Source organism: Pecten maximus, chromosome 1, assembly GCF_902652985.1.
Source record: "Pecten maximus chromosome 1, xPecMax1.1, whole genome shotgun sequence".
Classification (NCBI taxonomy): Eukaryota; Metazoa; Mollusca; class Bivalvia; order Pectinida; family Pectinidae; genus Pecten; species Pecten maximus.
Window position 1 is genome coordinate 19026007 of NC_047015.1, and position 19117 is coordinate 19045123.

The window sequence follows — 19117 nt, forward strand, 5'->3', positions numbered from 1 at the left end:
GCGTGACGGGTAATGTCAGTCCCGGAGACACCGTGACGGGTAATATCAGTCCCGGAGACACCGTGACGGGTAATATCAGTCCCGGAGACACCGTGACAGGTAATATCAGGCACGGGGACACAGTGACGGGTAATATCAGTCCCGGAGACACCAAGATAGGTAGTATCAGTCCGGGAGACACCGTGACAGGTAAAATAAGTCCCGGAGACACCGTGACAGGTAATATCAGGCACGGGGACACCGTGACAGGTAAAATAAGTCCCGGAGACACCGTGACAGGTAATACAAGTCCCAGGGATATTTGGCAGTCAGAAAATACACCTGCCCTGATATTTTTTCCAGCATCGAATTTTCAAGAAACACTTCATTCTAAAGGAAAGAAATATTTTAGCTGCTCTGAAATGTAGATGAAAAAAACTTGCATACAATTAATGTTTAAGATAAGTTTAATGTGTTATTTACAAATGGCAATGTATTGTAGAAAGTAAGCTAAAAAAAGTTATCACATTTGGTTTACCAAGTAACCTTTTGATATATCGCATTGATATCTTTTAAGGTTACTGACGTCATTTCTGTAGATATATACATGTTTGGGGCATCTGACGACTAGAGACAGATAGGGGTTTAGGGCACGAGCGTATATCGAACTTGTATTAATAAAATCACAGATATTGAAGAATCAGTCTATGAGCAATATGATCTGGTTGCAGAGCCGTGATGTACCGGAAGAACCATTGTGCCATACTGTGACGGCGGTCGATGGAACAGCAGCCGCAGTGGAGATAACAACCTTTATACAACCATTCAAATACATTGGTCTAATTCCATCTTCAAAGGAAAATATAATCAATGCTAATTCGAGTGATTTGAAATTGGATTGATTTAATTCTTCTGGGTATTAGTATAGGTCTGACTGGCCCAGCACATTCTCCGGCCATTAGTTTACAGCAGACGACAAGTTCCATACATGTTTTTAGCAAACGGGCAGACTGATGGTGCTCCTAGAGGTGAAATAAAACATATTTAATGCATACATTGTACATGTATTACACCGTCTATCACGTGATTTATAATGACTTAACGATGAAGTAAGACAATCCAAAGTGCGTGCACATTGTCTGTATTATCATATTTCCCAGTCATTACAGGTATATGTTGCTGTGAATTATTTCATTTCATAATATTTATTAAGCTACGATCACTTTGACACTAAAAATAGCTGTATGTTATTCCGCAGACCTGTTTGAAAACTGGTCGTCGCTGTTTGACAATCCGTGCTTCCCATCCAAGTCAAACTATACCATGTGACACCATACCACGTAATATCATTCATATTAAAGCTTCATGTGTTCAGTTTCCACACTGACGTAATTTCCGTTTAATCGAATGTGTCGAGATCTAGAGGAACTGAGGGGTTGTCTGTAGAGTTATGCGGACTGTCTGTGTGTTTTGTGGGAAATTGGCCTCTTTTAATCGGTGAATCACCCTCTGTGATCACAGAAGCCTTGTCTCCAGGGGGTCGGGAGTATACGTCCACCTTGGACCTCCGCAGTATCAAGGTATCGTCGTCCGTGACGTCATCGTCCTTGTTATCGTGAGACATATTGTAGCATACGATAATCATGCGGTAGATGAGGAGGAATATCATCAAAAGGTTTTTAAAAGTGAAGAACAGGATTCCATAGGTGAGTATTCTGTAGCGAACCAGGGCGTACAGTCGAATCGTTACAAATGGTAGGTCCATAATGGAAATAGACACCATCAAACTCCAGATCTCCGACTGGAAAATGCGCGAGCACAAACTCCTATTGTCTTTTATAGGAGCATCCTCAGGGGCGATCGCCACGCCACGTCCCTTGCGCGCGTTCTTTGTGGCAGTGAGAGTAAGTGTAAACTGCAGCAAACTGACAGACCAAACGCCTAGTGTGGCGTAAGTGAGAATCCGATCTTCGCGGATTACCGGCTCCTCGAATATAACGAAAAGCTCCATAATGTCAGATGCGATCCCGAGGTACACAAAGAGAAGCTGGGACAACTGGTCACGTGTTACTTTGCCCCTGGGGAGCATCCAGCGCCCCACAATAAACAGGAAGAGTAGGCCCTGCTCGAGTACCGATATCCACGTGTCTGCCTCCAACTTTATTGGTACACTCACCTGAAACATATAGATATTATTGATTTAATAACCGAGTATAATAAGAACACAGGAGTTTGTCGCTATCGTCTGGGTTATGCGCTTTCAAGAGTGATGTAAAGCCACGCAATACTTATCCCCGACCAATCGGACTGCGCTCCTGATCACGTAATGTCTAAAATCGAACTGTTGTAGCAAGTGAAAACTTTCGTCAGGCCTCTATGCAGTAAACGAATAACATGTCACTTTCCAAATTCAAATGTTTCAAGCTATAATTGCAATTACGAAATCGACGCGGTTGTATGCAAATGTATTTGAATGTGTGGGGGAAATTTATCTATGCGAAAGATTTGTTCCGGGCGACAATTTGAAAAAAAAGGCTTTGAAAAAAATTATCACGTTGTTTTAAATAAAAACACAAGCACTTACAAATGTAATTAGAATGATTCTGCTAATAATAAATACTGATAAAAAAAACTCGCATGTATTTTATATTTATTATTTCTATGCACTATGTTGTTTACCAATCTGCACGCGACAAGGCTATGCCTGTTGTTGAACTCAAATGTCGAAACTGTCGCTAAAGCGTGGAGTTTAAACAATTGAAACGAGTTTTATTGACATATTTCAGAAAGAAACACTGAACATGTAGATATAAGCACTAAACTGTATTGATATGGTTGATTTACAGATAAACATCATATTGCGTGCCAGTAAAAAACGTATACAGGTACATCATATCAATGTATTATATATTACAAACTCGTATTATAGATAAATTAGGTGTTACATGTGAATAACACATCCGTACAATAGGTAAGTCATACAATGTACACACCTGTAACATAGGTATATTATAGAATGTGTGGTCTCTTACACACCTGTCACATAGGTATATTATAGAATGTGTGGTCTCTTACACACCTGTAACATAGGTATATTATAGAATGTGTGGTCTCTTACACACCTGTAACATAGGTATATCATAGAATGTGAGGTCTCTTACACACCTGTAATATAGGTATATCATAGAATGTGTGGTATCTTACACACCTGTAATATAGGTATATCATAGAATGTGTGGTCTCTTACACACCTGTAATATAGGTATATCATAGAATGTGTGGTCTCTTACACACCTGTAATATAGGTATATCATAGAATGTGTGGTCTCTTACACACCTGTAATATAGGTATATCATAGAATGTGTGGTCTCTTACACACCTATAATATAGGTATATCATAGAATGTGTGGTCTCTTACACACCTGTAATATAGGTATATCATAGAATGTGTGGTCTCTTACACACCTGTAATATAGGTATATCATAGAATGTGTGGTCTCTTACACACCTGTAGCAGACACAGTAGGTACATTATAGTGTTCTCTTACACACCTGTAATATAGGTATATTATAGAAAGTTTGTTTACTAACACACCTGTATTATAGATACACTGTAGAAATTTGGTCTCGTATACACTTCTACTTATACAGAGTAGAAACATTATACGGTTTTGTATAAATGTCTTTAACGCACCTACACCCAGATATTGATGAGAGGAGAAAAGGATACTTTTCTCGAAGATTGGGGAGAAATGTATAAGGTTCCAGCCCAGTAGGTGGAGCAGAGACGGAGGAGGAACTTATTCCGAAGATCGAGAAGAGAGAAGCAAGCTTCCTACTCAGGAGATTGAGTAGAGACCGAGAAGAAGATTACCCCAGAGATCGAGGAGAGATGAGTAGAGACGGAGGAGGAACTTACCCCAGAGATCGAGGAGAGATGAGTAGAGACGGAGGAGGAGCTTAACTCAGAGTTCGAGGAGAGATGAGTAGAGACGGAGGAGGAACTTACACCAGAGATCGAGGAGAGATGAGTGGAGACGGAGGAGGAACTTACCCCAGAGATCGAGGAGAGATGAGTAGAGACTGAGGAGGAGCTTAACTCAGAGTTCGAGGAGAGATGAGTAGGGACGGAGGAGGAACTTACACCAGAGATCGAGGAGAGATGAGTGGAGACGGAGGAGGAACTTACCCCAGAGATCGAGGAGAGATGAGTAGAGACTGAGGAGGAGCTTAACTCAGAGTTCGAGGAGAGATGAGTAGGGACGGAGGAGGAACTTACACCAGAGATCGAGGAGAGATGAGTAGAGACAGAGGAGGAGCTTACCCCAGAGATCGAGGAGAGATGAGTAGAGACGGAGGAGGAACTTACCCCCAGAGATCGAGGAGAGATGAGTAGAGACTGAGGAGGAACTTACCCCAGAGATCGAGGAGAGATGAGTAGAGACGGAGGAGGAACTTACCCCAGAGATCGAGGAGAGATGAGTAGAGACGGAGGAGGAGCTTAACTCAGAGTTCGAGGAGAGATGAGTAGAGACTGAGGAGGAGCTTAACTCAGAGATCGAGGAGAGATGGGTAGAGACTGAGGAGGAGCTTAACTCAGAGATCGAGTAGAGATGAGTAGAGACGGAGGAGGAATTTACCCCAGAGATCGAGGAGAGATGAGTGGAGACGGAGGAGGAACTTACCCCAGAGATCGAGGAGAGATGAGTAGAGACGGAGGAGGAACTTACCCCAGAGATCGAGGAGAGATGAGTAGAGACGGAGGATGAACTTACCCCAGAGATCGAGGAGAGATGAGTGGAGACGGAGGAGGAACTTACCCCAGAGATCGAGGAGAGATGAGTAGAGACGGAGGAGGAACTTACCCCAGAGATCGAGGAGAGATGAGTAGAGACGGAGGAGGAACTTACCCCAGAGATCGAGGAGAGCTCCTCTTGTTTTGCAGAGACATTGCCTGAGTTGACAACGCTGTCGTAACGATCCAGACGGTCAAGCTCCAGGAACCATATGGCTGGCACGGTGGACACCAGAAAGATGAACAAGCATGGACTGAACCTGCAATGTCACATATATGAGATGAACCGCTATTACTATACATACAGATAAGGGATCATACAACAGTACTATAAATTCAGGTACCGAATCATACACCTGTACTATAAATACATGTACGGGATCATACACCTGTACTATACTTACAAGTACGGTATCATATACCTGTACTAGGCTTACAGATACAGGATCACACACATGTACATAAGTACTTTAAATACAGATACGGAATCATACACCTGTACTATACATACCAGTATTGATCATAAGATCATACACCTGTACTATACATACCAGTATGGATCATAAGATCATACACCTGTACTATACATACCAGTATGACATAAGATCATACACCTGTACTATACATACCAGTATGGACCATACACCTGTACTATACATACAAGTATGGATCATAAGATCATACACCTGTACTATACATACCAGTATGGATCATACGATCATACACCTGTACTATACATATCAGTATAGACCATACACCTGTACTATACATACCAGTATGGATCATACAATCATACACCTGTACTATACATATCAGTATGGATCATAAGATCATACACCTGTACTATACATACCAGTATGGATCATACACCTGTACTATACATATCAGTATGGATCATACACCTGTACTATACATACCAGTATGGATCATACACCTGTACTATACATACCAGTATGGATCATACACCTGTACTATACATACAAGACTGGATCATACATCAATATTATTCATACAGGTGCAAATAATACATTTGTTCAAATACATGTATACCTAAACTGTAATAATTTACATTTCCTGTGTATTTTCCGAGGGCTGACTGATAAGTTGAGAGCCTCGTATTGAATTATTTGAATTTTGCCAGACATATTGTATTATTTTTCAACATAATCACCTTCAGTATCTATACACTTTTGCCGGCGATGTTTAAGGGCCTCGATGCCACTTTCATAGAACTCCTTTTTCTTCAGATTTTTATTGATCGCTCACACACACACATGTGTGTTACAAGAGGTCAAACATAAACAGCAAGTTTTATACATGGCGGAACACAACAAATCTCATACACTCTTTATATTTTGTTCAAGCCTTTCAACAAACTTGCTTACATTTGAGAGCACACGAACATTGCATAGAGAAACTAAACCTTTCATTTTTGTCATTTAAGGATTGAATCTTGATTTATTCGATTTCATGGGGTCATGAATTGAGTTGCTCTTGGCGCAAATTTAATGAACTGCAAAGCAGTTCATGTTGAATTTGTCTCAAGAGCAACTCAATTCATGACCCCATGAAATCGACCAAATCAAGATTCAATCCTTATATTTCAATTGTTTTTTTTTTTTTTAATAAAAAAAGTCGGTCTAGATATTAATGTCTCGAAGCTTGTGCAAGTCCAAATGCGGAAAAGCCCGAGGAGTTCCGGATTGTGCATGTCTAGTCGGTCGAGTAAAATAGTCCACCATTTTAGGATTAAAAAACAGCATTATTTTGTCAAAATAGAAGTATTTAGCATATCTGGCCTTTCATAAAATACAAGAATACATTATAAATTTGATAATCTTAGTAATTATTCCATGTTTATAACAACAATGTTGAAAAAGTGAAATCGTTCCGCGGAAGGATTTTCTCTCCCCTTAACCATGTATTCATACGCACTGATCAGTGTTAATCTGGTCACATTCATGAGCAAATGAAACAGATTAAGTTTGGTAGTTTCATTGAGTCCAACTTGATTAGAAATTGAAATATATTAGGGTATGTACAATAATAATTTGGTACATTGTATATATACATTTCTAATTTGGCATACTAATTCAGGATTACAGTTAAGTAAATAATGGTACTCATCACCAACACTATTGGAGCACAAAGGACAAATTCGATCATTACGAGGTACATCAACCTGTTCAGAAAGTCATCCACGGCATGTTAGGGTTAAGGTTACTGAAATAGCTGTTTTTAGTTTTGAAAATAGATGAAAGTCTGATGAGAGAGATCAGGTGAATAAGGCGAATGCTCAATCAATTTAAAGCCACAATTGTGAATGGCAGTCATGGCAATGACAGACTCTTTCACCATAACCCTAACCTTAACCAATTTTGTCCATTTCGCAAAAGCCGCTTGTCTTGTTTGATTTAGAGTGCTACCTTGTCGATAAAAACTAACCAAACGAGACCAGTCCTTGGGTACACGGCCCTATAAAATAAGAGAATAGTAGGACTTAAAATAACATTCTTGAGTGCATCCTTCAATACGAGGCTCACAACTTATCAATCAGCCCTCGTAAATGCATATTTTGACAAAGATATGGTGTACGTTGTAGATGTAGGTAATGTATGTATACATGTTACTGGTATACTGACTTTACGCACTTATTGTTGTGGGACATTAAACTCTGAAAACTTACAAAAGTTAAATGTCAATGAATGTGACAAGATATCACAAGAATGTTAACTGGAGGAACACAAGGCGGTTATACTTTCTGTGAGCTTCATTGATCAAGCGTGAATGTCTCGGCTGTAACAAAAACTAACGTGAATGGAGAGGTTGTGTTAGTTATAGCCAGCTATCAGAATTTCACCTCGCTTGGGGAGCTGTGTTGTCTATGAATATTAACCAAGTATACATAACCGTAACATAAAATCTTTCAATTCCCAAACCACTTTTACTTAATATATCACCCTTCCACCAAATCAACCAGATTCAAACTGCCTGTGCGTAGGAATTTGTGTCTAATGCCACACAGTAGTATCAATTCGACATTGATGATGAGGTGTACAACTACAAAATTATTTACAAAAACAAAATAAATACGTCAAAATTATAGAAACCGTGATATACATAGTTTATACTGTATATTTATTTCCGGCATGGTTCATCAAACGAAACACAGACATTATGTTAACGCAGACTTGTGCAGACTTGATCGAGTGGTAAGTTTAACCTTGCTCGGTCTAAATTAGCACTACAGCCCATCATTACAAGACGGGATGAAAATTAGCACTACAGCCCATCAATACAAGACGGGATGAAAATTAGCACTACAGCCCATCAATACAAGGAGGGATGAAAATTAGCACTACAGCCCATCAATACAAGACGGGATGAAAATTAGCACTACAACCCATCAATACAAGGAGGGATGAGAATTAGCACTACAGCCCACCATATACAAGACAGGATGAAAATTAGAACAACTATATAATTATGTCATATTACTACGTCACTAGCCAATATGTGACGTAATGTGACGCATAGCATGATCACAATAACATGGGACGTATTATACCACGTCACAGACTACTACCAACGTAATATCTAAGAAGGTACGTACCATTTGCCTTCCTGTCCCTCGTGTTTGACGACACGGATGAAGAGCTCGAGGAGAAGGAGTATATTGGTCAGCCCTAGTAACCAGTAGAGATCGTTATTTTTCACGTCTGCTGTACGCCATACAGTTAGAAAACTATGTACCGCCAAAATGGCCCGCACAATGACCGCCTGTATGATAGACTTAGTCAGCGAAAGTTTCGCCATTTTCGACCTCCTGTTGGCACCAAATTTCTGTTTGTGTTGTAAATTAAGTGTTAAACTTACTACTTTAACTCTATTTAAGTTTCATGATCTGAAGAGTTTTCTCAAAATCCAAATAAGGTCGATAGGCAAAATAATAAAGAATGCTGATGTCTTCCTAAATTATCTACATGTCTGATGTCGCAATACAACATCCAGTTTTCTCCTCACAGCTGATGGCTCGCAAGTGTTCCTATATCCGGAAGTCAAGGGTGTGGAATACCTGTTCCGTGAAGTCGGGTTAGATACACGAATACCTCCACTATCTCTCGGTCGGTGGTTGGCGGAGTTATGAAGACTTGCCTGATTTATTGTCAATAACGTCTTGTACACCCACAGTTTACTGTGGTACCCGGATTTAATCATCTCTTCCGACAGGCCCCAACTCGTTCTGGTGGACAGGAGTTTACCTACATAGGTCACGGCTGACTACCTGTAAACATTGATTCAATTTTCTAATTTTGTTGATGTTTATCTAGCTTTAAATGTTTTCGTACCAGTTTTTAAATGGACGTTTAGTCTACCAGTAATTCTCGGTGGTTATGTAAGAGGAGGGCGCCCATTGGTCCTTATCATTACACTTCACCACTTCTGTGAGAGATGGCGGGCTAACTTGACAGATCGACATTGAAACAATATTTGAGACTTTACGAACCGATATTGTATTGACTAGGACAAACAAGGGGTCAATTAAAAGGTAAAATAAGTTCTAACTCCATTTTAAATTCTACATTGGCGTTATATATATATACAGCTCGCGGTAAGACTACCAAGTTATTTTGTAAATGCCAGTATCGAATCTAATTTACGATTAACTTAATCCATCACCACATGGAATAGGCAAAAGTAACATTCAGTCCTTCAATTTCATTTTGCGGGAGTGATCATGACCAGCAATATATTACTGAATCATTCACACTCGGTGAACGTGTTGTTTTTGTAAAAATAGCATTACCTGAGTCTGCATGGACACAATGTATGTACAGGCTAGTTCAAAATATACAAAATATAGATACACCTATATATTATATAGCTACAGCCAAGGTACAATTGTTATATTAAACTTAGGAATTGCAGCCCGTGTTTAACATAGGGAATATGCACTGAATATTTATTTATATATTTATTTAAATTATTTTTAATGGACATTTAGACCAGCGCTGACCTTGTGTTTGTTCTTGTTATTATGAAACAAATAAAACAATTCAGTCTACGTTATCAGCTCAAAAGTTATTTTATAAAAAAAGCAATAAAGGTTATAAGACAAAATGATATTCAGTTCCAATGTCAGATAGAGGTAGGGGACAGATGCTGTACTCACGTGGTGACCATGGGTCAGTTCCAATGTCAGATAGAGGTAGGGAACAGATGATGTACTCACGTGGTGACCATGGGTCAGTTCCAATGTCAGATAGAGGTAGGGAACAGATGATGTACTCACGTGGTGACCATGGGTCAGTTCCAATGTCAGATAGAGGTAGGGGACAGATGATGTACTCACGTGGTGACCATGGGTCAGTTCCAATGTCAGATAGAGGTAGGGGACAGATGATGTACTCACGTGGTGACCATGGGTCAGTTCCAATGTCAGATAGAGGTAGGGGACAGATGATGTACTCACGTGGTGACCATGTGTCAGTTCCAATGTCAGATAGAGGTAGGGGACAGATGATGTACTCATGTGGTGACCATGGGTCAGTTCCAATGTCAGATAGAGGTAGGGGACAGATGCTATACTTATGTAGTGACCATGGGTCAGTTAAGCAAGATAGAGGTAGACGACAGATGCTGTACTCAGAGATGACCATGGGTCAGTTCCAATGTCAGATGGACGTAGGGGACAGATGCTGTACTCAGAGGTGACCATGGGTCAGTTCCAATGTCAGATAGAGGTAGGGGACAGATGATGTACTCATGTGGTGACCATGGGTCAGTTAAGGTCAGTTAAGTCAGATAGAGGTAGAGGACAGATGCTGTACTCAGAGGTGACCATGGGTCAGTTCCAATGTCAGATGGACGTAGGGGACAGATGTTATACTCATGTGGTGACCTTGGGTCAGTTAAGTCAGATAGAGGTAGACGACAGATGCTGTACTCAGAGATGACCATGGGTCAGTTCCAATGTCAGATGGACGTAGGGGACAGATGCTGTACTCAGAGGTGACCATGGGTCAGTTCCAATGTCAGATAGAGGTAGGGGACAGATGATGTACTCATGTGGTGACCATGGGTCAGTTCCAATGTCAGATGGACGTAGGGGACAGATGTTATACTCATGTGGTGACCTTGGGTCAGTTAAGTCAGATAGAGGTAGACGACAGATGCTGTAGTCAGAGGTGACCATGGGTCAGTTCCAATGTTAGATGGACGTAGGGGACAGATGTTATACTCACGTGGTGACCATCGGTCAGTCCCAATGTCAGATAGAGGTAGGGGACAGATGTTATACTCACGTGGTGACCATGGGTCAGTTCCAATGTCAAATAGACGTAGGGGATAGATGCTGTACTCACGTGGTGACCATGGGTCAGTTCCAATGTCAGACAGAGGTAGAAGGCAGATGTTATACTCACGTGGTGACCATTGGTCAATGCCAATGTCAGATAGAGCTAGGGTACAGATTCTGTACTCACGTGGTGACTATGGGTCAGTTTCTAATTATAGATACCACCTCAATTTAATATAAATGTGTTGTTCAATGTAAGTTTGTATGTTAAATTGAACATCAAAATGTGAATAGAGTGATACAGTCTATAAGTTACTCGAAACGAAAACAAACGGATTCTTTTATATTTATCTTATAGCTTGATGAGATATTTTTTCAATTTCAAATTGATATTTAGAAACAGTTATGTTGTTGAGAAAACTAACGTTGATCCGGTACAGTTCAATGGATTTCTAATATTTGTATTTCATTTAAACTCATTGAATTCGTCATTCATGCAAACACATCATAAAAATCTGAGATTTTAACCTTAATACCGGTAAACACACAGAAAACTAAACAAAATCCGATTATTTTGGAGCATCGGAATGTCCGATACATGTACTACGATGTAGCTGTGGTCCACGTTTTGTTGGGATGGCTCTGGTGCTGTGTCGGTATTCCTAGGGTTATATCACAAAGTGACACGAGACTTTGATTCTAAAATTGAGATGTCGAATTGACGGCTGTTGTAGATAAATTCCTATTTATAATGGCCTTTAATTACACAGGTGGAGAGTATAAGTAACCTCATCAGCTCCGACTAGCGGGGATTTTGTCACTTTCCTGCGTTACGTAGTATAGCAGGAAATATATGTCTGAGGGTTTCGTATTTAGTAGTTATGAATATTCATGCATAGGAGCGAGGTGCACGAGTTTTGCGTGAGGGTACACGTGTCTAGGAGAGTACAGGTGAGAATACAGGTGAGATAGTCATTCTAGCCAGAGACCCGCATGGCAGTACACCGTTCTAGTCTATATTGTATTTACATTTATATATACATGTAGGTAGGGTTAATGTTTGTATTGATATTATTACCACTTTTGTGTGAAGATACTGATAGGGGTAAGACGTCAAAAGGTTTTCCAGAGTTTTTGTCTCATTGAGTTTGACCTCTGGTTTTTAACCCTGGACGTTGCGCACAAGCACATGCTGTATATATGTGCTTATGGAGTGATTTGAAGCTTAGCTCAAATTTCATTAGTAAAGTGTGGGAGTGAGAGTAGACAATGTTGTATTGACACTGTATTATTACCAAATATGCTGCAAATAAAAGTCGGTCCATCAAGTCTCTCGGGCAGGCTACTTCCAAAAAGTATTTTGGTGTTGAGTTATATATATTATATATGGTTTGAGTATATCACAGACCCTTTTAGCCTGCCGAGTGATAGGGTTTGTCTTGAGAGCGAGTAACAAGTTCGAGCCCTAGCGCGGGCAGTTTTATTTTTGTTTTTTTTCATTACTCCTTCATATTACATATTTTTTGACACTTATCAACTTTATTGGTATACTGTTATGATTATTATCCTGACAAATGCTACAGTAGTGTAATCTATTATCTATTTTCCAAAGGGGTAAAGAGTGTGAGAGTGTAATGTAGAATGACTGGTCATGTGTGGTGAAAGTTGTTAAATACGTGTATATACTTGTTCATTAAATATAACGTACTGTCATGTCTCGGGCATTCTGGTTATCGCTGGTTGGGACTGTCATACGGGTATTTGGCTTGAGTAACTTCCTTTCGTTCATTAGATTTACTTCCGCCGTTACGTAACACGGCTTTGGATTGGCCATAAGTGTCTATGTTGTAATTTTGGATCTAAATGTCTGGGATTTAGAATGTTTCGGCAGTTAATGACAGCAGTAACCTGCTGATAGACAAATTTTTCTCTCTACCTCCTCATCTTTATCTTACCGTCTGTGGGGTTGGGGGTAAGGTCTTAATATCACCCTCCTCGTACTGTATATGTTTAGGATAACTCAACTAGTGGTAAGGCCAATGTCTGTATTCTCTATATTCATTGTAGGAATCGTGTGGAATATATACATTTAAGGTATCTACCTTCGTTTGTTGAGTAGTTTATTGCATTTATCTAAACTTGACGAAACCTCCGGAGAACTAACTCAATTCGAACCTGGGTTGACCTTTGACATATTATTTATACTAATCCTGTAGTCCCTGGGTGGACACACCATAGTCGTAAACCTAACCTTGTGACCGTTGAGTATACAGATATTGAGTGTTTTAAATGCCACTGAACCATTTTGTATTGTAAGTGTAAAATTGATATATCAAGATTTAGCACAACTACTTGTCAAGGGCCAGGTGTTGGCTAACTGGAGATTTTCCGTGACGACATTGACCGAGGGGAGCTTGTAGCAATATAATAATGAGTATACATTATAATTGGTACACAAAGAAATACCAAAATTATCTGAATACAATTATTATTTGTACTGTGTGTTAACTGATAACACAGTTAATATCACTGTACCGAACAGTTTCTCAAAATCATAATAAATGCATGTGTTGTAGATACAAGAGACCACTCAAAGGAAGTTGAAAAGTAGTCTCGTGATGGAAATGGTCTTTTTGTTTGTTTGTTTGTTTGTTTTTGGGTTTGTTTTTTTTTTAATTTATTTATTTATTATTATCATCATCATCATCATCATCATCATCATCATCATCATCATCATCATCATCATCATCATCATTCACATAAGAAACTGCCAATTAAACTGAAAAATGATATGTAAAGAAATTCCAAGCTCCATTTGTAGTAAATTTATTTATTTATTTTAGTATTCTTTTTTTTTCAAATACTTTGAACATATCTAATATTAAAGATAATGTTAATGGCTAATTTGGTTATTTCTCAATGTCTGTATACAACTTTTGTTATTTTGTATATATTTTCTTTTAACTCCTGAAATCCTGGTCCGGAAATACGTTCTGATTATAAGTCGCCTTACTTTAATTTCCTGCTTAGTTAGCATCTCAAATCGAATATATCTGAAAAAAAAATCGTCTGAATTGCTAGAACATCTCGCTTATTCCCTCCTCTTTTTTTAACAAAAAATGAAGTTTTTTCGTAATTTGGTGTTATCAAGGCACACAATGGGAATGAAAAGCATTTCGGAGACTTCTGATCAAGATTTAGACAATGCAGACATAATTGTAGTATCATATATGTATTTTGTAATATCGTGTGTATTTTGTAACATTGTGTATACTTTGTAACATCGGCTGTATTTTGTAATGTCGTATGTGTTTTGTAACACTGGGTGTATTTTTTAACGTCGTGTATACTTTGTAACATTCAATGTATTTTGTAACATTTGGTGGGTGTTTTTTTTTTTTGTAATATCGTGTGTATTTTGTAATATCGTGTGTATTTTGTAATATCGTGTGTATTTTGTAACATCGTGTGTATTTTGTTACACTGGGTGTATTTTATTACGTTGTGTATACTTTGTAACATTTGGTGTATTTTAGTAACATCGGGTTCATTTTTCTAGATAGGTTGTATTTTCTATGTAAAGTTTTTATTGCATTTGATGGAACCTTTGTAGTTTGTATTTTTCACAGTATAATGTTCGCGCGAGACGAATGTTGATCCCCTACATAACTAACGTTATTACATACGGAATCTCTATCTTACCCATTCTTTATTTCTTTGTGCTTTGTTTTCTTCCGTTCGGCGTCTCAGTGAACCCGTTGCGGCTAAGTATATTACTCTTTCTGTTGTGATCCAATACAAGTAGAATTTTAACATTTTAGGGAGGGGATTCACCAAAAAGATATGTTTTCTTCAACGTAAGATAAAATATAATGAAGGTATCTCCACGTGTTGGGATATCGGTAGTTTATATTAGTGCTATGGGTGCTATCTGATAGTAGATTCGTCGTGCTGGTTCTTCAGTATAACCCAGAACATCCAGCGGAGGTCTTCACATTATATGATATTTTACATAGGTCGGGCAATACCCGCGATCTGTGAGGTTTCTTCAGATAAGAATATTACGTAATGTAGTAAGCACTGCCGCGGACACTGGCGGTCACGTGGTAAAAAAAATATTGCAAACCGGAAATTCATTCCAAACACCGGATATGAACTAAGGTAGTACTTCACCTGACACGTACACGATGACGGATAAAACGACCTAAGATTTTCTTACTTTGTTGGGGTTTTTTTTCATTAATTGTTAAACTGCTTTGGAGTTTGTCAGATCCATATCGATTGAGTTCAGTGTTAAAGGAGACCAATCTGATTAAAATCTAGATGGTCATTCTCACTATGTTACATGAACGTAGTGAGAATGACCATCTAGATTTTAATTAGATTGAAAGGAGACCTTAATAAGACATAGACATGTGTTTGTTACATGTACATACTCTACGGTTCTAGTCACATGTGTCTTTAGTGCAATTCTTTGGTTATCCGCGCTTACCAATATATTAAAATATATACGTTTTCCAAAACACCGATGTTTACTAACTCATGCTAATATAAACGTGTTAAAAATGAGTAGTTTGATTTTGTCAGCGCTTAAATCAACGATAGTTGGTAAAGGGCGTATCTCACTGGCCTGGAGACTAACTGGCGACCTACTGGCGACTCGAGTCTCCGCTAGTCGCGGCGTCGTCGCTGCGACGTCACCCGGAGACTAACCGAGTCTCCTAGGAGTCGCGGGAGAATCGAACATGTTCGATTTTTTTGGGGGACTTTTTTTAGTCTCCAGTAGGTCTCCAGCAAGTCTCGGCGACGTCCCTGCAACGTCGCCGCAACTGATGGAGATTGATTTTGTCCGCGACTAGAGAGACGTTTTCGCGACGTTGCGGAGACGTCTCCGCGACGTCTCCGAGACCTAATAAAGACTAATAAGACTGGGGAGACGTTGCGGCGACGTTGCCGCGACGTGTCCGCGACGCTGCTTGACGTATTTCAGAGACCACGTGGCACACCCCAAGCTCACATCGCCGATACTGCCGCGACTAAGGAGACGTCTCAGCGACGTTTCCGCGACATCCCGGCGACTTTTCGTGCAAATTGATCGTCAACTTCTCGGAAGTCGCCTTGATGTCGTCTTGGTGAGAGTGCACGACATTTTTTTCTCCCGAGTCGCCGCACAGTCGCGGCGACTATCAGTCGCGGCAATCGCGGCGACGTCTCCGCCAGTGAGATACGCCCTTTTAAGGGATATCATCGGGTGGTGAAAACTCATAAGTTACACGCGGATATGGCCTGAGCCTAGTACGGGGGCGGGCGTCCACGTGATTGACTGACCTCCCTATCCTGTTATAATATAAAGTAAATACAGTTGCTGGGAATGAAGAGAGACATGTTATATACATGGAATATTCATTCCAGGTGATATATGATTGATAGGAAAAACAACGTGATATACATCATACAGATTCTATTTACTGTAGTTACATACTCCAAAATACCCGTGTTAAGCTTAACAAACATTAACGCTTTAGTTTAAATAATCTTTAGAGCTACAAACATTTTAATAAATTACTGTCATCACACACACGTGCTTAGTTTCATGTTACATGAAACAGGTGTTTTGTTCTGTCCTGAAACTGATTAGTCACACACTCCAAAATACACGTGTCTTGTTCTGTCCTCAAACAGTTTAGTCACACACTCCAAAATACACGTGTCTTGTTCTGTCCTCAAACTGATTAGTCACACACTCCAAAATACACGTGTTTAATGTAAAACAATCTAACATATAAATGAAACAAACACGAGCTCAATAACACATACAATATGCGTGTGTGAATTCTACCCTCCTTTTGCCAAGCAAACAGTTGAAACAAATATTTCAAAACGGATGTAAGGACGGCATCAAGACTTGAAACTAGTTATACATATAGAATTCAAGATTCTACAGACAGCTCCCAATCATACACGTGTTTAGTAACACACCGACACACGTGTTTAGTTAAACAACGACACACGTGCTTAGTTAAACACCGACACACGTGTTTAGTTAAACACCGACACACGTGCTTAGTTAAACACCGACACAAGTGTTTAGTTAAACACAGACACACGTGTTTAGTTAAACACCGACACACGTGCTTAGTTAAACACCGACACACGTGCTTAGTTAAACACTGAAACACGTGTTTAGTAAAACACCGACACACGTGTTTAGTTAAACACCGATACACTTGTTTAGTTACACACCGACACACGTGTTTAGTTACACACCAGACATACCATTGCTTAGTTACACACCGACGCACGTGTTTAGTTAAACACCGACACACGTGTATAGTTAAACACCGACACACGTGTTTAGTTAAACACCGACACACGTGTAGTAACACCGACACACGTGCTTAGTAACACCGACACACGTGTTTACTAATACCGACAGAAGTGTTTAGTTACACACCGACAAACGTGTTTAGTTACACAGCGACACACATATTTAGTTACACACCGACACACGTGTTTAGTAACACGTCGACAGGTAAACTCGATAAACATGTGTTTATAGTTACACACCCGACATACAAGCTTTATTTACTCACCGACACACGTTTTAGTTACACAATCGACATACTCCTTTTAAGTTACACCCCCGATCAACATATATATACATATACGTGACTAGGTACATAATCAATCAGACATACCCGTGTTAAATTATACAGCCTGATATACATACAAGTGTCTAGGTACATAATCAGACTTACATGTGTTAAATTTTACACCCCGATATACATACAAGTGATTCGGTATATAATCATACATACACCTGTTACACCCTGATATACATAAAAATGTACATACACCTGTTACACCCTGATATACATTCATACACCTGTTACACCCTGATATACATACATACATACATACACCTGTTACACCCTGATATACATACATACACCTGTTACACCCTGATATACATACATACATACATACACCTGTTACACCCTGATATACATACATACACCTGTTACACCATGATATACATACATACACCTGTTACACCCTGATATACATACATACACCTGTTACACCCTGATATACATACATACATACATCTGTTACACCCTGATATACATACATACACCTGTTACACCCTGATATACATACATACACCTGTTACACCCTGATATACATACATACACCTGTTACACCCTGATATACATACATACACCTGTTACACCCCTGATATACATACTATACACGTCTGTTACAACACGTGATATAATACATACATACACTGTTACACTAACATCATACTAAATACATCTGATAGTATATACATACATACACCTGTTACACCCTGATATACATACACGTGACTAGGTATATATACATACACGTGACTAGGTATATATACATACACGTGACTAGGTATATATACATATAACTGTTACACACATGTATCATCAGTGCAGTAAATACATACAGTGCTAGGTATAATAACACGTGACTTATAATCATAACACGTCTAGTAATACATACACTATAATATACATACATAATCATGTATTATCATAAGTGACTAGTATATATTAGTGATGTATATACATACATGACTGTATCCCTTATAATAATTCATCGATTATCTAAAAAAAATTGGCAATAAATGGTACACTTATAATTGTTGAATAAGATTTAAATCTGTTACAATATGACAGATTTGCTAATCATACTATAGTAATTTGTTGTATTATTCTGAAAACAACCATGGTGGGGAAAACCAGTGCTGAAATTTGAATAAACGGCGCTTAAATATTTAAAACCCATTTTAAAAATCCTGTTTTAAATTAATAAGACACATTTATCAAGGAACTTCGGGGATGGAGCTGTGTGGTGGTAGAGCTGTGTGGTGGTAGAGCTATGTGGTTGTAGAGCTATGTGGCTGTAGAGCTGTGTGGTGGTAGAACTATGTGGTTGTAGAGCTACATGTGGTTGTAGAACTATGTGGTGGTAGAGCTGTGTGGTGGTAGAGCTGTGTGGTGGTAGAGCT

General features: G+C 39.2%; 1 protein-coding gene across 1 annotated transcript; it reads right to left on the minus strand.

Moving 5' to 3' along the window:
* Positions 1-428: 428 nt before the first annotated feature.
* On the minus strand, positions 429-9034 carry LOC117327023 (transmembrane protein 26-like). The gene is made up of 3 exons (XM_033883840.1): positions 8389-9034; positions 4891-5035; positions 429-2155 (listed from the first exon to the last, which is right to left on the minus strand). Exons 1-3 carry the CDS (start codon positions 8589-8591, stop codon positions 1379-1381), a joined length of 1125 nt encoding a protein of 374 aa, XP_033739731.1. The 5' UTR covers positions 8592-9034; the 3' UTR covers positions 429-1378.
* Between the last annotated feature and the right edge of the window lie 10083 nt (positions 9035-19117).